The 22030-nt window shown below is 56.7% G+C and overlaps 3 protein-coding genes across 10 annotated transcripts in view; 2 read left to right on the forward strand and 1 right to left on the reverse strand.

Moving 5' to 3' along the window:
• KIF3B (kinesin family member 3B) overlaps positions 1-1348 on the reverse strand; it is a 95806-nt gene extending 94458 nt beyond the window's left edge. For 2 of the 4 annotated variants that reach the window (XM_051845120.2, XM_051845121.2), the window contains exon 1: positions 1128-1348. In XM_051845120.2, coding sequence (XP_051701080.1) covers positions 1128-1260 — 133 coding nt within the window. In that variant the 5' untranslated portion in view covers positions 1261-1348. The remainder of the gene's footprint in view (positions 1-1127) is intronic. The other 2 variants (XM_051845118.2, XM_051845122.2) reach the window with 2 other exon arrangements.
• Positions 1349-1404: 56 nt separating this feature from the next.
• PLAGL2 (PLAG1 like zinc finger 2) lies at positions 1405-15185 on the forward strand. Of its 5 annotated transcripts, none has more exons than XM_051845131.2 (4): positions 1428-1560; positions 3371-3436; positions 6876-7247; positions 10176-15185. In XM_051845131.2, the coding sequence occupies exons 3-4, from the start codon at positions 6988-6990 to the stop codon at positions 11410-11412; spliced, it is 1497 nt and encodes a 498-aa protein (XP_051701091.1). In that variant the 5' UTR covers positions 1428-1560; positions 3371-3436; positions 6876-6987; the 3' UTR covers positions 11413-15185. The 5 variants fall into 5 exon arrangements, with proteins under 5 accessions (XP_051701088.1, XP_051701091.1, XP_069908063.1 ...); XM_070051962.1 differs by lacking the exon at positions 3371-3436 and adding an exon at positions 8842-8963 and having other exon boundaries at positions 1431-1560; XM_051845129.2 differs by lacking the exon at positions 1428-1560 and adding an exon at positions 2473-2805.
• Positions 15186-16933: 1748 nt separating this feature from the next.
• LOC100343456 (putative testis-specific Y-encoded-like protein 3) lies at positions 16934-20503 on the forward strand. Its single transcript, XM_051845132.2, has one exon. It carries the CDS (start codon positions 17131-17133, stop codon positions 18181-18183), a length of 1053 nt encoding a protein of 350 aa, XP_051701092.1. The 5' UTR covers positions 16934-17130; the 3' UTR covers positions 18184-20503.
• The last annotated feature ends 1527 nt before the right edge of the window (positions 20504-22030 follow it).

A 22030-nucleotide genomic window follows, 5' to 3' on the forward strand; every position in this document is an offset into this window, starting at 1 on the left:
CCTTCCTCAGTCCTGGCCTCCGTTCTGGCCATTTCCTCAACCTGTGGATGCTCAGGAGAGAGGACCCTCACTGATTTTGTCATCCCCAGCATGGCATCCGTCCCTTCCACTGTGAATGCTACTGAGAGGCTGCGAGGGGCCAGGCTCTCTGCTAAGGAATGAGCAGCAAGGACCAGGTCTCTGCCCTCAGGTATCCACCAGCCAGTGGGGGAGGACCCCCCCCCCCACACACACACCATGACAGCAAATACATAGTGATACATGTTGATCGCTGCCTGACGTGAAAAGCTCCGGTGATGGGGCAGCCAGGGACCGGATCACTTGGGTGGAGGCCAGTGCAGTCCTTTCTGGTGACATTCAGCCCGGGGCCCGCTGGATGGAAGGAGAGGTGGCCGGCTGTTCCAGGAAGGGGGAAGGGCACAAGGACCTCGGTGTGGGCGAGGGGTGGAACAGAGGCAAGTCTGGCTTGTGGCGGCAGCGGCAGGATCTGCCAGAAGGGAGTTGTGGGGATGACCCACCGGGGTCAAACCGCGCAGAGCCTAGACGGCCAGGGCCAGCGCTCTGGAAGCTTTCGGAGGGCTGTAAGAAGTGACGGCTTTCACAGTAGTGACCCACCAGGCCATTCAAACTGCGCCCCTCAAATGGTCCCTAGAGTCTCCTTTACCTGTTTCCCCTAGCATTCATCATCTCCTAAGAAACCGATTAATTCCTTACTTTTTACATCTTTTATTGTCTGTCTTCCCCAACCGAGAGGGGTTTATTTTATTCACCACCGCACTCCCTGCACAGACAGGAGGGCCCTATAAGTATCTGTCGCACGAAGGAGAAGCCTGCCGCCAGCGTGGCCCGGTGACATCACGCGCGGCCCCGCTAAGCTCCAAACCCCGGACTCCAGGCTGACTTAGACCTTGGGCGAGTCGCGCAACCTCTCCAGTCTGTTTTCTCATCTGTCAAATGCAAGGCTGGCCACGGCGGCCCCCGGGGCTCTCACACTTGGGCAGAAAGGGGAAGAGCAGGCTTTGTCCCGCTCTGGGGTTCTCTCCTGGACCTGTCACGGTGTCTCCGCGTGGCTTCTCCACTCCCAGCCTCAGTTTCTCCACTTGAGGAGAGGGCTCAGGAGGCCTTACCCATGCAGGGGCAGTAGAGCAGGTAACCGGCCGGGTCCCAGGAGCCCGCGGGCAGCCCGGGGAGCGGCAGAAGCAGCAGCAGCAGAGACACTCGCAGCGCCAGGGGCGGCAGTGCCCACGCGGCGGCGCCCATGTCGGCTCCGAGCCCGAGCGCGCAGCGCCGTGGAGGCGGGGAAGAAAGCTGGGGCGCTAGTGTCCGCCCCGCTCCCGGCGGCCCCCGCGCGCCGCCCGCGCGCCGCCCCGGCCGCTCTAGCCCGCGGGCGGGCGGGACCATAGAGATCCCGCGGCACCGCCCCCTCCACGGCCCGAGCGCCCGCTCGCGCGGCTCCCACAATGCACCGCACAATGGCCCGGCCGCCGCCACTACCGGGGCCTGAGCGGGCCTGGCGGAGCCCGAGCGCGGCCCGGCCCGCAGCGCGGGGCCCCGAGCGCGGTGAGTGCCGGCGAGGGCCCCGGGGGACGGCGGGGAGCGGGGCGGGAGGCCGTCTCGCTGCGCCCGCGCGCCCGGCACCCGGAGCGGCGGCGCCCCTCAACTCGGGCCCCTCGGCGCGGTCGCTCACACCACCGACCGGGGGCCGTCTCTGCGCCAGCCCGGCCCCAGATAGGCCCCAGGGTGACGAAAACTCTCCCGGGACCTGATACCTGTGTCTGGGGGCCCCGAAGGAGCCTCACTGACCCCTTCTCTTCCGATACCTGGAGTCGCAGCCCTGAGGGTCCCCCACTCGCGACCCCCAGGCTCCCTGGAGACCCAGATAACGTGCTGCTGACCTTACCGGGAACTCGGGTCTGGGGGACGCAGATAAGCTGCACCTGCTCCCTCCCTCGGACACGCCTACTCAGACCCACGTTATGCCCCCTTTCCTGCTCCGAATAGTCCGCTTTTTACCCTGTTTGGTTTTCCAGACTTACGTAACCCCCTTTGAGGCTTCCCTGCAGGACCTGAGTGTGAAGAACCCAAATAAGCCCTACCCTGCTCAGGGATCTCACCCCCGGACTTGAGACAGCCTCCATCCCCGACGGTTTGGAGACCCTCTTAAAATTCAGAGACTTGATTTCTAACTGTGTGCAATCCTCGGAGCCCTCCAACCCGAAAACTTCCCGGACTCTTCGGAGGGCCCCTCAGAGACCCGGAGAACTTGCTCGTGCCTTCTTACCATACTTGCCCTTGCTTCCCACCCCTGAGGTCCTCCTCCAGATCCTCCCGGAATGCACTCGTGTCTCTCCTAGTCTTGGGGGGAGTGTAACAGCCGGGCTCCTGCAAATCCAGTCCCTGTTGTGGCCCGCGGAGTTTGATGAGGAAGAGACCTGGCCGGGGGTGGGGGGTGAGGGGGGTGGGGGGGTAGGGAGAGTTGGTGCCCTCACCGCCAGTGTAGCCTGTCTCCTGGCTTGTGTGTTTTTCCACCTGTCAGCCTGGGACTGTGCTAGAGGCTGGCCTTGGGTGTCTAACCCTCCCCTCCCTAGAGGAGGCCACCAGATTTGGGGAGAGGGTGGGGAGCGCTGTGGAAACCCGTTTTTACCTCTGTGGAATATGGGGCTGTGGTGAGTTCCAGCCATTTGCTCAGGGCCTCCCCGGGAGCAGGAAGACAGCCGGAATCTGAGGAAATAGTGGATCAAAGAAACTGCAAAGAGGGCCCATCTCCACTGAGAGCGCTCGGCCTGGGAGTAAATGCAGCGCCTGGTAATCCCATTTGATGTTTCTTGGAGTGATGCAAGTCATTGAGACTGCAGCCTCCCTGTAATTTAAGTCTCCCACCACCCTGGAGTGTGTGTGTGTGTGAGCGAGCGTGGCTGGGTGAGGGGGCGGCTGTGCCCACTCCCTTCTTCCTTCTCTTTCGATTTGTTTCTGGTGCTCCGGTCGGGACTTGGTTTTTTTCTTTAAGTCTATTTATAATTTTCCAGTTGCTATTTTAGGTTCTGCTTAAGGGAGGATTCTGTGCACCCCAAGGGAAGTTCTGGGTGTGTGTCCTCCTCAGCAGGTGTTGGACTGTCCTCAGATCCCCAAGGAGCTCCTGGGCAGGGAGGATAAAAGCTATTTTAGGGCGGCCGCTGGAGTGAGCTGGTAATCCTCTGCGGGTCTCTAGTTAAGACCGCCCAGAGATTAACCCTTTCCTTGCTGCAGGGAGGCTGGCTGGAGAGTATTTTGGGGGGAAGTTGGGAGAATTTGTGTGTAGCAGCAGCAGGTGGGGACACGCAACTCCATACAAAGGCAAAGCTAATAGCTCTCTTTTGTTGGGCACTTCCAGCAGGCCGAGCCCTATGCGAGACTTTTGCATACCTGACTAAAATAATCCTTAAAACAGGCCTGTGAGGTAAGTATTTTTAGCTTTACAGATGAGGAAACAGGCTAATAATGGAGAAAGAACGCAGTTTCTATAGAGATGATGTAACACCATAAAAACTAGTTTCATCAGAGGGCAGCAGGCATCATGGCATGCGGCGGAGGACACAGCCTGGGGAGCAGTATGGCCGTCCCAGCTTCCAGAGAAGGCCATATGGTCTTTAGGCAGCATTCCTACTTGGGGCAGGGAGCCTTAGAAATAGAAGAGGGGATAATAAAGGTGTGGTGAGGCGCTGGCTGTGCAAGGGAGCACTGTAGCCCAGGAGATGCTGGGGGGAGGGGGGTGCCCAGGATTTGGTGCGAGGAAAAAGGGGAAGGCTGCATTCTGAGTCCGCACTGGGAAGGGGACCCCCGCGGCCTGGGAAGTCACCTTAAACAGAAAGCGGCAGCTGGCCTCAGCACACACATGTCACTTTCAAGAGTACTGTTTAATCCTAAGACTCTTACAGGTAAGAAGGCTCAATCTGTGTCGTAGAAATGGAGGAAAGCGCGGTTCAGAGAAGTAAAGTAGCTGACCGTGGTTTCACAGCCAGAGACGGACAGCTTTTCTGATAGCAAGTCCAAGGTTCTTCGCATGCTAGCTTGCCTTTCAGATCCGATGCCAGAAAGAATCTTAGGCTGAAAATATACCGAGTTCTACCAGTAGCTGGGAGGGAGGGATTGTGTTTGTTTTACGGGAACAGGTTCTGGCAGCTTCTTTGTGGTGGTTAAGGTTAGAGTGTGAGACCAGAAGAGCAGCTTTGAAAGAGAAGTAGAATTCTTTCACAGTTTTGTCGAGGAAGAAGTCTGAAGAAACAGGACTTCTGATTATGTGAGCCAAGCCCAGGAATGTTAAAAGGAGAGACCGGAGCCCCAGAAGGGCTCTGGGTAACTCTAGCAGTGTTGGTTCTCCATCAGCCGACTGGTAGCAGTTGGTAAGCACTTTGTTGTGCCTTTTTAAAAGCGTGGAGGAGTAGGATCAGAGTGTCGGCTCTTTGCATCTGAAAGCCATAACCCTGTTCAGGTAGATGGAGGGGAACACGTGGCTGCCGCCTGCCGCCTTTGCTTCCAGCTGTACAACCTCGTGAGCGCTTCGCCGCCGCCACCAGCCTTGTTCCTAGAAGCCCATTACTCACGCTTTCAGTAGCAGCCTGCTAAACTGCTGCGTCTTGTTTGTGCTCGCTCAGGAGAACAGATGAAGTGGCCGTGTGGGAGGTGGGGGCTGTGCTCTGCTCTTTCTGAGTTTGTGTGGGATTTCCAGGGCCAGGCCCCCTCTCAAGTCAGCCAGAGCGATGTAACTCGCTTCCCTGTGGCTACCATTCCCAACTTTGGAGAGACTCAGGTACACTTTCAGGTACAAAGGGGGTGTAGGATTTGACTTCGAAGGTAGAGGAAATTCTTTCCAAGCTCCACACTATACACGCTCGGGCTCACTCTACCCGATTCCAAGGTGCATAGTAATTGCTGGTATTATAAACAGGTAATTCCACCCGTGTGAAGGAGGGAACTTCAACAATGAAAGCCAGACGGCAGAGGCCCCTGAGGTGGCCAGCGGAGCAGGCAGATGTGCCCCAGTCGCTGGGAGGCTGGAGTGGGCCCGGTCTTCAGGGTGAACCTCTCCTCCCCAGCGTGTGATTCATGCAGAGCGCAGCCACCTTTGTGCAGACCTTTCTAGGCAAATCTCCACTCGTGATGGGGACATGTTTGTCATATTACAGTGCAGTGTTTCTTCAACAAGAGGAATGGTTCCTGAACAGGACGTAGCTCATGTTAGTGATGAGCAAAGCTCTCTGGGGCATGAACCCGCTGATCCATCATCTCACGGCTGGTCTGTTGGATGAATGGTCACTGGAGGCAGCAGGTGCTAATGAGCTGAGCAAGCGCTCTGGGGCCCATAGCCCGTTTGTGCAGTCGGAGCCCTCCGCAGACTGTCGTGGACAAGCCCCACACACCCCTTTGCTCACTTCACTTGGAGAAGCCTCATGAGCAAATTCTGGCATGAACGCTTCAAAGGGAATCCCCCTGACGTAGCAGGTTGCATTGTGGTTGGTAGTCTGTGGTGAGCTTGTGAGTGTGAGTGGGGTCTGTTCTGGTCTGAGTACAGCAACTCCCGTCCTCTTTCTCTGAGTTGGGTCACCCATGTTCCAATCCTCTTCCCTTTGCACTACATTTCTTTCCAACAAGAAAAGGGATCCGACTTGAAGACTTGGTTCCCTCTTTGAGAAGGCTACGAACCCATTTTAAAGCAGAACTTCCCAGGCACACGTTAGCTCCTGAGATTCAGCTTACATGCAGTGGCTGATGTATCCATTTAAAAAAAAAAAAAGATTTCTAGATGTTAAGTATAGGGAAATGCAAGTGACTTGATAGTAATGCGAGTATGTTACCTGCTCAAAATGTGCCCTGTGGGTCTGTAGGAGGGCCCATTTAGCACGTTGGAATATTGGATGCGCTTTGCTGAAGAAACATGGTCTGAGCCCAGAGACCCAGGCAGGCAGTGGAGGTCAGGATGGGAAAATGCTGTCTAGTTGCCTCCTCAGGCAAACCTCCTGATACTGACCTGTTAAGAAGACATCTGGCTCAGGGGCTGGCTTTCCAGGTTTAAATTCCTGGAGTAAAGCTGCCGCCTTCATCCTCTGAGGCCTTTTGGGCATTTTATGGCTCCTTAGCACCTCCATGAAGAAGAAAATTGTGGAAAGTGGTGGATGAACGGAAGACCGTAGATGAGTGGGAGGTGGAAAAAGGAGGAGGAGGAACTGCTATCTCTTGGTTTAAAGGAAAGGATGTAAAAGTGGAGTTAGGAGAGAGTTTGGCGTCTTAGGAATGTTAGTTCCTCAGATGATCTTATTATCCACCTCGGTGGCATAGTGATGACAGTTACCACTGTGCAGTTGTTTGTGTGTGTTTTTTTTTTTTTTTTTTTTTTTTTTTGACAGGCAGAGTGGACAGAGAGAAAGGTCTTCCTTTGCCATTGGTTCGCCCTCTAATGGCCGCCACAGCCGGCGCAACGCGCTGATCCAAAGCCAGGAGCCAGGTGCTTCTCCTGGTCTCCCATGGGGTGCAGGGCCCAAGCACTTGGGCCATCCTCCACTGCACTCCCTGGCCACAGCAGAGAGCTGGCCTGAAAGAGGGGCAGCCGGGACAGAATCCGGCGCCCTGACCGGGACTAGAACCTGGTGTGCCGGCGCCGCAGGCGGAGGATTAGCCTAGTGAGCCGCAGCGCCGGCCTGCGCAGTTCTTTAGTTTTCAAGACATCCTGTCATTGCGGAGAACATTCTGCCGTTACAGAAATGAGGAAACTGCTCAGAGGAGAAACTGGCTGGGAATCACACAGTTTCCAAGTGAAAAGGCTGGGGTTGGAGTGGGATGGCTGCCTCCACAGCCCGTGTTCTGGCTTGGGCGCCCTAATGCCAGGTGTTCTGATGTTTCAGGTGAAGAGATTGCTTTCTGAAGGCTGCGTCGAAGGCCGTGACGGAGCAGGGCTCGTGTAGAGCTGATGGGGAGGCTTTCTGAATAAGATGGCCCTTCGCCCTTAGCCTTGCCATGACCACATTTTTCACCAGTGTCCCCCCCTGGATTCAAGATGCAAAGCAGGAGGAGGAAGTGGGCTGGAAACTAGTTCCCAGGCCTCGGGGCCGGGAGGCGGAGAGTCAAGTGAAGTGCCAATGTGAAATCTCGGGGACACCCTTCTCAAGTGGGGAGAAGCTGAGACCGCACAGCCTCCCGCATCCAGAGCAGAGACCATATAGCTGCCCTCAGCTACACTGTGGCAAGGCTTTTGCCTCCAAGTACAAGCTGTATAGGTAGGTGATATTCTCTTCTCTCTTCTCTCTTCCTGCCCTCAAGTTCCCAGAGGATAAAGCCAGAGCGAGCTTTGGAGTTTAATTTGTCCCATGGGTCTGACCACCAACCAGTTGAAGTCACTTACTAGACAGTCAAGATCACATTTTTGATTTGGATATTGGAATTGGATGCATACAGGATAGGTCAGCCATGAACAGACTAGACTGAACCTTTTTTTTTTTTCTTTTTTTGAAAGGCAGAATTATACAGAGACAGAGAGAGAGAGAAAGAGAAGTCTTCCATCCACTGGTTCACTCCCCAAATGGCTGCAGCTGATGGAGCTGGGCTGATCCAAAGCCAGGAGCCTGGAGCTTCTTCCAGGTCTCCCACGTGGGTTCAGGGGCCCAAGGACTTGGGCCATCTTCTGCTTTCCCAGGCCACAGCAGAGAGCTGGATTGGAAGTGGAACAGCTGGGTCTCAAACTAGTGCCTTATGGGATGCCGGCACCGGACAGTGGCTTTACCTGCTACAGCAGAGCACCAGCCCCTGAACATTTTTTTAAATCCTGCTTTTTCCCCATGCCTATCAGCCAGTGGTCAGAATCTTAGCCAGAAGTTATGAACCGGTGTAGAACTTCAGAAGGAGAGGGGAGCATCTGGGCCAGTCTGTAGACGTTGAAGTAGACTCAGTGCAGGCATGTGACTTAGCCCAGATCCCATAGCTGCTTAGGTTGTGCAGTGCTTCTCTGGAATCAGCCTGCCGTTCACATGTTGACTGCTGTCTCTTTGGAGTCCTTGCTGCCCTCCGAGCCAGCTGCTTTTCTGAAACTTGGAAGCCCAAGAACTGCTACTTAAAGTGAAATAGAATCTAAAAGCCCTGTTATACGGAAGTTTCGGTCAGGAGGGCAAGCCTGGTTGAAAACAATTTTGATTTTTCCTTGCCGTTCCATAAACTTGCGCTTTACAAGTCAGATTGGGCTGATGGACCATCATGCAGGCAGCCATTCAGTTACCCATCTGTTACTTCCTGAGCTCCTGCTGTCCCAGGCACAGGACTCGCTGCTAGAGACGGAGTAGGGAGCCAGACAGACTAGCCCCCCTTGGGTGTACTGTTCTAATACTGGAGCGTGAACAGGATGACCACAGAAAGCCTCAGTTCCTCATCTGGGAAACAGTTGATAGGAAGGAACTAAAACAGGCAGCAGGGTAGTGTGGTAGCCAGGACTGCCCTCATGAAGTGCTGTGGTCCTCAGAACACTTGGGTTCTCTGCGTGCTCCTGTTTCTTACGACCACTCAGTCACTTTCTGAGTGATGGTCTGAGTGCCCCTGAGAGGCTGCAGAAAGGGTCCTAGGCCAGGACCCACAGTTCTCCACGTGATCTCCACGTGGGTCACTCTTGGGTCTTCGTTTCCTCCCTGAAGAGGAGGGAAACGGACTGGAGCTCGCAGCACCTCCCTCTCCCCTGTTACCATTACTGTGTCAGTTACGTCACAGGAGGTTGGTAGCAGCCCACCCAGGCTGGAGCGTGAGGAGAGTGGATGTGTGTGACTCCCCCTGGGAAGAGATCACTGGGTGCTATACCAGAGCGAGCAAAATGACGCAGGTTTCCAGCAGGTCTGTGCTTAAATCTGGCCTCTGCCACATACTGACTGGTAAGTGGCACTGCCCTGGGCCTCAGCCTCCGCCAGAGAACAGCGCACGCAAGGCCTAGCAAATCATGGGCTCCTGACGTCTTGGTAAGTTGATCCTGAGTATACTGTGGAGCTGTGGATTGCTGCTTTCCAACTAGACGGAAGCAGGGAAGCCCAGGGACACTGAGGTGCTGTGCTGGTGAACATTCCCTGGGGCGCTGCTAGAGGGCGTGGCGGCAGGGCAGGGGAAATGTCCTCACACGGGGCAGCTGCTCTTCCTCTCCCCAGGCAGCCAGGGGCTTCCAAACCTGTATTCTCCTCTTTTTTTTTTTTTTTTTTCTTAAAGATTTATTTATTCATTTGAAAGGCAGAGTTACACAGAAAGAGAAGGAGAGGCAGAGAGAGAGGCTTCCATCCGCTAGTTCGCTCCCCAATTGGCTGCAAGGGCTGGAGCTGTGCGGATCTGAAGCCAGGAACCAGAGAGCTGGATTGGAAGTGGAGCAGCTGGGACTCAAACCAGTGCACTATGGGATGCTGGCACTGTGGGCGGTGGCTTTCCCTGCTATGCCACAGCACCGGCCCCTTCCCTTCCTTTTTTTCAAAGGGGATCTTGTTACATGTTTTATGGAGTGTCCTATTTTCATGTAGACTTAGGTATCATGAGAGCTCATTGCAGATCAGGAAATGTAGATATATTTTGTTTTCCCTTTGTTGCATTATTTCAAATGTGATTTTTGCAAAGGAAATGCATTTGCATAATTCAAAATTCATACAGTATCAAAAGGTGTACAGAAAAAACTGTGATAAGTCATCCATCGATAAGCTGTCTAATTCCCCCCCACAGGCAATCAGTGATGCCAGTTTCTTGTACTCATACATCCTTCCACAAATGCTTTAAGTATATACAAGTAAGGAAATACGTATTTTCCCCCTTTTTTTCTACCTAGAGAGCACCATTCTACATATACCTCCGTGCTTTTTCCATTTACACTGTATTTTAGGAGCTTATTCCCTATAGGTACTTACAAGTAGAAAGCTGACTCAATTTTTGGGAAATTGGGTCCTTTTCCATAATTACAGAACAAATTCCCTAGTGATAGAGTGGATGGTCGGATTGTTTCTGACTTCTGGCTCATCCAGACTTCCTGCAGGGACCAGCAGTACATCTGTGGTTCCGCCAGTGGGCAGGACAGCTCTGGAGTGCAGCCGGCACGTGTTCCGTTGCTCTCTGCCCTTTTGACGGACACCCTGAGTGTGCAGTCAGCCCTTGTGATGCCGCCTCCTCTGCTGTTTTCTCCCCTTCTGTCCTGTCCATAGGCACATGGCCACCCACTCGGCCCAGAAACCCCACCAGTGCATGTACTGTGATAAGATGTTTCATCGCAAGGACCATCTGCGGAATCACTTGCAGACCCACGACCCCAACAAAGAGGCCCTCCACTGCTCCGAGTGCGGTAAGAATTACAATACAAAGCTGGGCTACCGGCGCCACCTGGCCATGCATGCTGCCAGCAGCGGTGACCTCAGCTGCAAGGTGTGCCTGCAGACCTTTGAGAGTACCCAGGCCTTGCTGGAGCACCTGAAGGCCCACTCCCGCCGGGTCGCAGGTGGTGCTAAGGAGAAGAAGCACCCCTGTGACCACTGTGACCGGCGCTTCTATACTCGGAAGGATGTGCGGCGGCACCTGGTGGTGCACACAGGCCGTAAGGATTTCCTGTGCCAGTACTGTGCCCAGCGGTTTGGCCGCAAGGACCACCTGACACGCCATGTCAAGAAGAGCCACTCACAGGAGCTGCTCAAGATCAAGACGGAGCCAGTGGACATGTTGGGCCTCCTCAGCTGCAGCTCCACAGTCAGCGTGAAGGAAGAGCTGAGCCCCGTGCTGTGCATGGCCTCTCGGGACGTGATGGGGGCCAAGGCCTTCCCTGGCATGTTGCCCATGGGCATGTATGGCGCCCACATCCCTACCATGCCCAGTGCGGGCGTGCCACACTCCCTGGTGCACAACACGCTGCCCATGGGTATGAGCTACCCTCTGGAATCCTCACCCATCTCTTCCCCAGCTCAGCTCCCTCCAAAATACCAGCTTGGATCTACCTCATACCTGCCCGACAAATTGCCCAAAGTGGAGGTGGAAAGTTTTCTGGCAGAGCTTCCTGGAAGCCTGTCTCTCTCGTCCGCCGAGCCCCAGCCCGCCTCACCTCAGCCGGCGGCGGCGGCGGCGGCGGCCCTCCTAGATGAAGCACTGCTCGCCAAGAGCCCCGCCAACCTCTCCGAGGCCCTCTGCGCTGCTAATGTGGACTTCTCCCACCTGCTGGGCTTTCTTCCCCTCAACCTGCCCCCGTGTAACCCTCCCGGGGCCACAGGAGGCCTGGTCATGGGCTACTCTCAGGCGGAAGCACAGCCCCTGCTCACCACTTTGCAAGCTCAGCCCCAGGATTCCCCGGGAGCTGGGGGACCCCTGAACTTCGGGCCTCTGCACTCCTTGCCTCCTGTCTTCACCTCTGGCCTGAGCACCACCACCCTGCCTCGTTTCCACCAAGCATTCCAGTAGCCCCCCCAGAGGCCCCCCGCTCACTCGGCTCTGTCAGGGAGCTTTAGTACCTACCCCATCCACCTCCCCTGAGAAGGCAGCTTAGCTTTCAGAGCTGAGTTCACAAAAAATTCCAGTGTCTGTTTGGAGCACTTGGTTTGGGGGTTCAGGCTCCAGGATCAATTCTAGGCAGAGTCTTCAGCCCCAGCCCGTGGAACGATCTCAGACCATAGGACTTCAGGTATGTTTCCTTTTTAAAAAAAATCTTGATCTGAATCGGGAGCCACAATTGGCCCTCTCCTCCTCAGAACCTCCTCCTCTTTGGAGAAGGGGAAGGCCTCTTGGAGACACAGAGGGTTTCACCTTGGATGACCTCAAGAGAAATAGCCCAAGAAGCCCGCCTTCTGGTCCCCACCTGCAGACCCCAGAGCAGTGAAGTTGGTCAGGCCCTGCTGCAGAAGGTTGCTTGGCTCCATCGCCTGTTTGCAGCCATCAGGCAGGAGAGAGAGGGCCTCTCTCCTTCCCGACCCCCAGCCCTACTGCACCAACACCTCTGTTTCAGTCAGTGTTGTCCAGCAACGGTACCGTTTACAGTCGCCTCAGACACCATCTCACCTCCCTCGCCACGCTGTTAGCCTTAGAGTGATTGCAGTGACACTGTTTACACACCGTGAATCCATTCCCACAAGTCCATTCCAGTCGGCACCAGCCTGAACCGTTTGGTCCCTGGTGTAACCTGGAGTCCTGTTTACAAGGCGGAGTCGGGTCTTGCTGACTTCTCTTCACTTGAGGTCACGTTTTTCCCCTGTGGGGAAATAAACTGACTTTGGACTGCTTCAGTCTCTGCCATCTTCCCTGACTGCGTCTGTCCCGGCCTTGCTCGGCCTGCTCGGCAGTGTCCACGGAGACAGGCAAGAGGATTGGAGCGGCTTTCACAGGTCTGCCATTCTGCTTTTCTTCGAGTACATCACGGCCCCTTCTCCTTGTGAACTGGAGAGGGAGGAAACCAGAAGGCACGCCCACATCCATCCTCCCCGCCCCCCCCAATATCCTGCGCTGTTGATGCTACAGGGAGGGGGGAGGGGTTGTAGGCCGGTGTGGATTGCAGAGAGGCTCTGAGCCCCTCCTTGTCTCCCTCTACCCCCTACCAGGAAGTTGTGGAGTTGTTGGAAGAAGAGTTTTCAGAAAGTTAGAAGTTGGCAGAGAGTTGAGTCCTAATCCGTGGGTTCATCGTTGTCTCCCATGCGGACATGTTTCTTATTCGCGATGTCCCTCCTGTCGCCTCCATTTTGCAGTCCCCATGGACTCGGAGCCACCGCATAGGCTTCTCTGTTCTCCAACAAAGAACCTCCACCACCTTCCTGTGCTCCCCCCTCCTCAGTTTTGCCCCCAGTGCCCAGCAGGGTTCCTAGCAACAAATGATGAGTTCTCTCTTGACATGTGGGGCTCCCTGCTGCACACGGCACAGCCCTTGCCAGAACCCAGCCGGATCCCATCCCCACCTCATCTCAGTTCTGCGTGGGCTCTTCCCACCCTGGAAGGGAGGCAGCTCAGGGACCACCACTGTGGGACCTCTTGAGACACCTCCACTCTGATTCAGAAACACACTTCTACCTCTTTACTGTTAACTCCGGCACTTGGCAGCTGGCAGTTTCAGGGCGCTTGCGTCAGTGGTGCCTGCTGCTGGCTTCTCCACTCGAGTTTCAGGACAAACTCCCAAGGAACTGCCTCAGACTCCCACCCGTTCCCTCAAAGCCCCGGCCCTGCCTTCTATCTGTACTCCCTTTGGTTTATCGTCAGGAACTGAGCAGGTCCAAGACCCAGGCTTCTGCTGCAGCCCAGGCCAGCACCCTTGTTAGAGGTGAAAGCCTTAAAGTTCAGCTCCGTGGCCCCTGATTGGAAGCTAGATGGAGTGAACGAGTGTGTTTTGATTTAGGCAAGGTAGCTTGGGATACCTGCACAAGAACAAAACCAGATATCAAAATGTCTGGCAAAGTTAGAATCAGACTAGGCGATTTGCTTCTAAAAATTAGTTTCAGTTGAGTCCCAGGGACTAATTAAGGTTTATTTAAAAAGCGCCTGTTTGGGGACGCAGCCTCCTGCATGCTGTGCATGTCGTCGGGACTCCTGTTAGAGGAACTGGTCTGTGAGAGCCTGCGGGGGCTTGCCGCTGCTGCTCCGTGGCCAGCCTGCACGAGAGCCAGCAGCCCTCCCTGCGCCCTGTCTGTGAGGCACAGGGACCTCTGGCTGCAGAGTGTAAAGTCCTGGGCTGTTAGAGGAATCCGTCCTCTGCCCTTTCCTGCCGCTTTCCCGAATTCTCCCCTCTCGCTACGCTGATGTTGGGAAACCCAGGACGGACAAAGCGGCCGTTTAAGATCTTGTAACGGGCCTGGCCCCGCCTCGCGGCTTTTCTCCTTGCTTCCCTGACTCCCGTCTCCCTTCATCCTGGTTCTCCTTTCTCTTCTCTCAGTGCCCTCACAACCCACAAAACATTTTTCTTGTCACTGTGAACTTCGCTGGTGCAGAGGAATATTGTCTGCCTTCGCCTTTTTTCTTTTTCTTAGCCACTCAGCTGTTTCTTAAACCTTCCCAAAATTATATTAAAAAAAAAAAAAAAAAAAAAAGCCTTACGGCCCAGTGGTTTAAAGGATAGGAGTAGCTCTATCCGACTCAGTCCCAGATTTCAGTACTCGTCCTGAGGATGTGAGAGCCTGAGGGGCATCTGCCCAGGACGGGGGCCATGGCATGTGGCACAGACCAATCAGGGACCAGAAAAAAAGGAGTGATGTCCCCTTTCCCCGATGCCTCCCTCAGCTTCTGTCCTGAACAGGGGCAGGTCCCTCCCACCCTGCACGGTGGCTGGGCAGGCCCTGTGCCCAGGTGACAGCTCAGAGGATTGCTGCACCACCTGAAGGAGGCAGGAGGCAGGGAAAGGAGCCCGATGAGTTTTTCCCCCAGCCTTGACGAATGGCATTTTGTTCATGGAAATCCGGGAAGCAGGTGTGATTACTTTTTTGCTCGTAGATATTGTCCTAAGTTGAAAGTCTCCCAGTGCCCTAAACTTTGCCTAGTAGTCCTTTAAATCCCCTTTCCCTTTTTGTAGCTGTTTTCTCCACCCCACTCACCTTCCTTATCTAGGAGCTATTTTTAAGCACGATTTTTTTAACAGGTTATATTGTACAGGATCAATATTTTGCTTTTTAACAAGGATATTTATGTAATAAGAAACTTTGCCTTAGGCAGGTGTTGGCCAGAAAAGTCCAGATTCCTCTGGGACCCTACCCTGGCCTCTCCTGGATCTCTGAACCTGCTGTGGAAGGAATTGGCTGTGACCTTGAGCACTGGAGAGGAGGGTCTGGCCAGGGAAAGGGGTGTTCTCCATGGAGGTGTCGTCCAGCGCCGCCCCGGCAGTGCCTGCTGGCTTCCTGAGCGGAGCCCCCAGCGGCCCCCTCCGTCTGCCTGTTCGGCACTGGGGCTCCCGAAACACTTCTCCTCCCTGCCTCCCAGCGGCCAAGGCTTTGGAGCCGCTCTTCCGTAACGCCAGATTATTTAAAGAGAAAAATACAAGACAAAAACCTTCTAGCACTTTGTAAACACAGCGAATAACCTCTTGGAGTATTTTTGGCTTTATATAAAACAAGGTTTTTAATTGTAAAATATAAGTGCCATTAGAAAATGCACAGGGCATATCTTTGTTAAAGTAGATTTTTCAATGTTTTACAGAATTACATTTTCAAAAAAAAGTTTTTATAATGAAGTTGTTTATTAAAAACTTCTGAATGATGTGTTTGGAAGTTGTGAACCTGTCTGATTGGGAAAGGGTTGGCGAGAGCCCGGACCTGGGAGGCTGGCAGCCAGAGGTGGTGGTGGGTGTGGGGCAGGCAGTGACAGCCCCTCATATTGGCAGCTGTGAGCTTTGTTCTTCAAAATGAAAGATGGTAAGTGGATGTTCTTGAGGTAAGTGGCATTTCTGGATGCAAGGGTCAGGAAACCCAAAGAACATAGCCTTTGAACAGTGACATTTCCTGTTAGCGAGCTTGTCAGGTGTCGCACAGTCTGGCTGTCGGGGTGATGCGGTGCCTCAAACAGGGAGGGCCTTAGCATTCCCGTTTTCCTCTGCGCACTTGTGACCATCCCCAGGGCCTACAATGTGGCTTTTGCTACCTGGTTCCAGACCCGTCATTCTCACATAGCACTGACCGGAAGGAGAAAGGGACCCTTACTCATAGCTCCGGTCTCATTGGCCTTGGTGGACTTCTGTGCCATTCCTGGCCCAGGCACTGTAAGCCAATGACAAGGCTGAGATGAGGAGAGGTTTCTCAGGAAATCTGGGTTGCTGTTAGGATGAGGAATGGATCCTGGTTGTCCAAGAAGGGATACATGTCTACCATGGTGCCCTACTGCCCAGGTTGCACAGTTAGTGGCGGAGCTAGGACCTGAGTGCCACACTGTACCCAGCCAGAGTCCAAACTTGAGGCTGATGTGGCTTCACCTGACATCGTTGCTCGGCCATTCTCATGACAGTGACCCTCACCGGGGTCTTGAAACCCTTGGGCTGAGATCCTTACAGCAAGGCCTCCGACTGAATCTGTTTTGTGTGACTTGAAGCCAAGCAGTGCAGAGCGCTTGGAGCCTGGTCCAAGAGCCCCTGGAGGAACACTTGCAAGAGTTGCATGTGCAAAGGCAGCAGGCCAGCCCTTCATCTCTTTTTACTTGAAAAATGGTCAGGCTTTACACCAAAGAGAACTCCGGCTAGGACCCCAGGGGAGTCCACCCTGCCCCTGAGGGACTGTACACCCCAGGATAGGTGTGGGGGCTCAAGTGAGGGCGCTATTGGACCCATTGGGCAGGAGAAAGCTGATGGGAGAGGTGGGGGTATTAGTTGCATGGTCCTCCTTGGCTTCCTGTTTGGGAGCTGAGGCGACAGGTGTGCAGAAGCTGGGCCTTCCGGGGGTCTAAGCCTCCCAAGTACAGACGCTGCACTTGAGACTAGAGCACATTTTTGTGAGATGAGTGGTACTGGGCAAAGAAGAACCCCTAGGGCAGTGCAACGCAAGGGCCACTTGGTTCCAGCCTAGCAGCCCAGGAGGCGCCATCTCGCGTTGGGCGTAAGCAGACAGATGCCCACTTGCTGCCTGGTCTGCAGGGTCTAAGACCCTCCCTTGCCCTCGGTCTTTCCACTCCGACCTCGTGTCTTCCTCCCTGTGCCAGGCAGTCGCCGGTATCTGCGGCTCTCAGTTCGAGTCTGGTCGGTTTGGGCAAGGGAAGCTTCTTGAGCCCTCTGCATGCGCCCGAGTAATTGACCCTCGGCAAGGCTGCAGTTGTGCGGCCGCCCCGGCCCTGGCCGGTCCACCGCAGGCCCGGGAGGAGCGACAGCCTAGGGCGGCGGCTGTGGCGGGAAGATTCTGACTGCCGGGCCCTGCAGCCTGGGTGCCTGCTCTGAGCGGCCCCCGCCTCCGCCGCCGGCGGCCGACTCCTCTGTGGCCGGTCCCGTCCGCCCCCCCCCCCCCCCCCCCCCGGTTGTGACCCCTTCCCCCTCGGTCAGGCCTCTAGGCACCGTTCGCTCCTCCGCCCGGGGACCCCAGCAAATCACATCCGGAAGAGGGGGCGCGAGGGGCGGAGCGCGCCCGGAGGAGGAGACCGCGCCTCCCGCCGCCGCCGCCGCGCTTCGCCTCCTGCAGAACCCGCAGTCTGGCTCTCGCGCCCCGAGCCCCTCCAGGCCCGAGACTCCCACAGGTGATGGCGGCCGAGGGGGCGGGGGCCTTAGAGAGCGCGGCGCGCCCGGCGGCTGGCCCGGCCCCCGTCGCCTGGTCCAGGGAAGCGGAGGCGCGCTGGCGGCCCGACCCCGCAGCGGGCGCCGGGACAGCGCCTCCTGCCCCCGGGCGCCGGGAAGCCGCCTCTGCCCCCAGCCTGGGGAACGGCACGGTGGGGAACGAGGCCCCAGCAAGCTGTGGCTCAGAGGACAGGGGGGCTCGGGCGGGAGCCGGCGGGAAGACCGAGGAAGTGACGACTGGGAAGGGCGCCATCTTCGTGGAGGAGGCAGTGGAGCGGGTGGAGAAGCAGCCGATGGGGGAGGAGAAGCTGGTGGGGGAGGAGAAGCTGGAGGGGGACGCTGAGGCACAGGAGGGCCCAGGCCCCCTCAACCTGGAAGGCCTCATTGTGGACCCACTAGAGGCAATCCAGTGGGAGCTGGAGGCGGTCAGTGCCCAGGCCGACAGGGCCTACCTGCGGCTGGAGCGCCGGTTTGGGCGGATGCGCCGGTTGCACCTTGCCCGGAGGAGCTTCATCATCCAGAATATTCCGGGCTTCTGGGTCACAGCCTTCCTGAACCACCCGCAGCTGTCAGCCATGATCAGCCCTCGAGATGAAGACATGCTCTGCTACCTGATGAATCTGGAGGTGCGGGAGCTCAGGCACGCCAGGACAGGCTGCAAGTTCAAGTTCCGATTCTGGAGCAACCCCTACTTCCGGAATAGGGTGATCGTGAAGGAGTATGAGTGCAGAGCCTCCGGCCGGGTGGTGTCCGTCGCAACTCGCATCCGTTGGCACCTGGGCCAGGAGCCCCCCGCCCTGGTGCACAGGAACCGCGACACTGTCCGGACCTTCTTCAGCTGGTTTTCACAGCACAGCCTCCCGGAGGCCGACACGGTCGCCCAGATTCTCAAAGACGACCTGTGGCCCAACCCCCTGCAGTACTACCTGCTGGGGGATAGGCCCCACAGAGCCAGGCGGGGCCTGGCAAGGTGGCCTGCAGAGTCCCCTCCAAGGCCCTACGGCTTCCAGTCTGGCTAGGTCAGCCGGGATGTGGCGCTTACGGGACCGCCTCTGCCTCCTGCGCTCAGGCCACAGCGGGCGCTGTGCCACCTGCTTTCTCTCCCGTGCCCTCAGGCTCCCCTGGAGGTGCAGTGAACTCAGCCCCGAGATGCGAGGCCAGTCCCTACTGTTTCCACGTGGGCTTCGTGTTCTGTTGGCATCACGTGATGCCACATGTCACCTCTGCATGTACACCAGGCACCCAGTGCCGTGCTTGGGTGCTGCCAGCAGCTTCGTGGCCTTGGCCACTTTTGAAACAGGCAGCCACAGGGCATCCCTAGGGGGACTGCTGCCTCTTGGAGGCCTGTTGCTTCGAGGCCCCGACCTGCTGGGGGTCACAGGGGTGCTACCTGTGCCCACGGCGGCCCTGCCTTGTGGCTCCGAGAGGCATCACTCAAGATGAAATAAGTGTATCGGGGGCTGGTGCCAGCGGGCTTGGACATGCTGTGGCCCCAGGACCACAGGCCAGGCCTCCACCCGGAGCGTCTGCTGGGCGTCAGGAGGTCAAGGGCATGAAGCAGCGGGCAGTGCAGCGCTTGCTTTGTGGTCACACTGCCCTTCCTGCCCCGGTCCTGCTCCCCAGCCTGCTCTTGGCCCATGAGCCCCAGCAACGCCTGGCCATTACTTTCCCGCTGTCAGCCCTGTCGCCTGTCCCTGGGTCAACAAGGGCCTCAGGAACCGCCTGTTCCTGCGGGCGGACCTGGTGCCAGCACACAGGAGAGCCCCTGATCCCAGGAGCTCCGCCAGGCCGGCCTGTCTGGATGTGTGCTGCAGATGAGGGCGAGACTGGGAGCCCTCCCAGGAGCCCGAGCCTCGGGCCCGCACAGAATCCAGGCCCTTTGCCAGCCCCTGCTGCCTCCACCTGCTTTTAGGCGGCCAGGTAGCAGGTGCCAGACAGGAACGTTTCTAGTCGTGGGCCTCTGTACGGCACGTCTTTTTTTTTTTTTTTTTTTTTTCTTAAAGTGACAGCTCAAAAACAAAAAAACAAGGGAAGAAGCAATGTGGTTTTTTGTTGTTGTTTTTTTTTTTTTTTTTTTTTTTTTTTTTTTTTTTTTTTTTTTTGACAGGCAGAGTGGACAGTGAGAGAGAGAGACAGAGAAAGGTCTTCCTTTTGCCGTTGGTTCACCCTCCAATGGCCGCCACGGCCGGCGCACCGCGTTGATCTGATGGCAAGAGCCAGGAGCCAGGTGCTTTTCCTGGTCTCCCATGGGGTGCAGGGCCCAAGCACCTGGGCCATCCTCCACTGCACTCCCTGGCCACAGCAACCGGGACAGAATCCGGCGCCCCGACCGGGACTAGAACCCGGTGTGCCGGTGCTGCTAGGCGGAGGATTGGCCTAGTGAGCCGCGGCGCCGGCCCGAAGAAGCAATGTTTTGCAGACAGGTAAGGAGACAGACTTTCCCGTTGAATTTGCCTTTTCGTGTCTGTCTCCAGAGAGGGAGACCCTGTGCCATAGACTGCCAGTGCCCTCTGCTTCGCCAAAGCCTGGACAGTGCATGGCAGCTGAGCGGGATCCAGGAAGTCCCTGGGCATGATGGTTAATCACTTCATTGATGCTGTTCTTCTAGAAGAACTGTAACCCTGACTCCGTTCTCCCGCTGCCAGGTCCAAACCCCTGGGGGCTCCTGTGGGTGCTGCGCTGGGTTGCCTCTGACTGCCACCACCCCCACCAGGCTTGCGGGGCTGGCTGGCTGTGTGCCCAGGCGCCTTCCTACAGAAGGCCTTGTCTGCTGCCTCCCCAGCCTGGGGAGGTGGCAGAGGCTGCGAAGGGAGGAGGGTGCATGTTTCGGACCCGCTGCTGTGTTCTGTAAGTTGGAGAAAGAGCAGATAACTGAGCTTCGCAAGCTGTCCCTTTCGGCCAGGCCCCCTTGTCCGGGGGATGTTGGTGCCGTGCGCTCGGGGTGTTGCTGCTCGTGAGGCAGACCCTCGCATCCCCTGCTGTTGCAGCGCACCGGCCTGCTTGTTGCTTTCAGTGGAAGACACTGACGACTGTCACTGTCATTTTTCTATGCCGTTTGGACACTCCCATAACTTGTCACAGTTGCCATCGAGTTGTGTGGCCACCACACTGGACTGCGAAGCAGTGGGAGCCGGGTGGCTGGGGCCGTGTCGTGGGACGGTGACCTCCACAGGGGAACCCGGGCGTCTGTGCCCTTGTAGCTGGCACCGCTGAGTTGGCCGGTGCAGCTCCTAACCAGAAATGCGTCTGCGGGGGCTTTGGCCCATCAGAACAGACTCGGGGCGTTCCTGTCTTCTATATGCATGATGGAAAAATAAAAACCTTTAAGTCTGGGGAAAAGAACGTAGATCCCGTTACTCCCCCTTCCGGAACCCCGGGAGCTGGGGGCGGGGGGCACCCCGCACTGCATCTCCCCTCTGCCTCCCCTTCACTCTGGCCGCTCCTTAGCACCAAGCACGTTGCAGCCTCCGGTTTCTGTGCGCATTCGCCCTCTGGAAGGTTCCTGCCGCCAAGGCTTCAGAGAGCCCCCTGCCCAGTCGTGGCACCAGAACCCTCTGGCCGCCCCTCCAGATTTCCTCCCTCTGAAATGATCTTCCCTCCCCCGTCACGTGCGTCCGAGCTGGGACCTGGCTGCGTGCTGCACTACCCCGCCCCCGGAAGTGGCTGGTGTGTCGTCATCCAGCGTGTGTGGGTTCCCTGCCTGGCGCTGGCCAAGTTGAGAACCAGGCAGGGTTCCTGCAGGTTCCTGCAGGGTGAGAAGGCCAGTGGGCTGACGGCAGGGTGACCGCAGTGTGCTGTGCAGCTGGAGCACTCCTGGGAGTGAAAAGGGTCACCGCCAAGGTCACACCAGGACGGAGGCTGCCTGGGACGCAGCCCGGCAGACAGGTCGCCCCGGCTGGAGGCGATCTGGGATCAGAGGGCGCAGACTTCTCTGAAGCCGGGACGCTGGGGCCTTTGAGGACTGGGCCGGCGTTTAGAACACGGAGCTGCTGGGGGCAATTCCTGGCAGAGGATGGGACGGCACCGTGCGCTGGGGACACAGCACAGCCCCTGGGCAAGGCTGCGTGATGGGTTGAGCTACTTGCTGAAAACAGGAACCCTGCATCCGAGCCAAGGCACTGTCCTGTGGCTGGTGGGGGTGGGGGTGTCAGGTGTAGTGCAGACTATGGTGGTCTCAGGGCAGCTGGAGGCCAGGGGGCAGAGTGCCTGCAACTGTAGATGGCAAGTGTCTTCAGTTTGGACCTTCCCCTTCCGTTTAGGCTACAGTTCTTCCAGGAAGTCCTCCATGACTGTCCCTACCCAGAGCAGTCTCTGTCATCTTCCAAGTACAGCCTAAAACCAGAATTTGAGGCATCAGAGCTTGTCTGGGCTGCAGTCTCTGGTTTCTCTTTTGTGCCCAACACCTGCCCCTGACGCTCCCAGTGGCATGAGGGCGAGCCTCTAAGTACCCTGGCAACGCCAGAAGCTGGTGACCGCTCTGCCTGACCTGCACCTGGTGGCTGGCAGGTGCACTTTGATTCCTGCAGCTCAGGTGTGGACCCCGTGACATCTTCCAGGCCTTTAGGACCTGCACCGCGGTGCTTGATTAAGACAGGTGCTCAGGGGGCTGGTGCCTGTGACGCTGGCATCCCACGTGGGCACCAGTTCGAGATCCAGCTCCCTGCTGATGTGCCTGGGAAAGCAGTGGAGGATGGCCCAAGTCCTTGGACCCCTCACCCATGTGGGAGACCTGGAAGAAGCTCCTGGCTCCTGGATTTGGCCTGACCCAGTCCCAGCTGTTGCAGTCATTTGGGCAGTGAACCAGTGGATGGAAGATCTCTCTCCATAGCTCTGCCTTCAAAACAAATAGATTTTTAAAAAATAGGG

This window comes from Oryctolagus cuniculus, chromosome 11 (assembly GCF_964237555.1).
Source record: "Oryctolagus cuniculus chromosome 11, mOryCun1.1, whole genome shotgun sequence".
Classification (NCBI taxonomy): Eukaryota; Metazoa; Chordata; class Mammalia; order Lagomorpha; family Leporidae; genus Oryctolagus; species Oryctolagus cuniculus.

Coding starts and splice junctions, on each gene's coding strand:
- LOC100343456 (XM_051845132.2), top strand. CDS start 17,131: ATGGCGGCCGAGGGGGCGGGGGCCTTAGAGAGCGCGGCGCGCCCGGCG.
- PLAGL2 (XM_051845128.2), top strand. CDS start 6,988: ATGACCACATTTTTCACCAGTGTCCCCCCCTGGATTCAAGATGCAAAG. Junction 7,248..10,175: donor TCCAAGTACAAGCTGTATAG/GTAGGTGATATT, acceptor TCCTGTCCATAG/GCACATGGCCACCCACTCGG.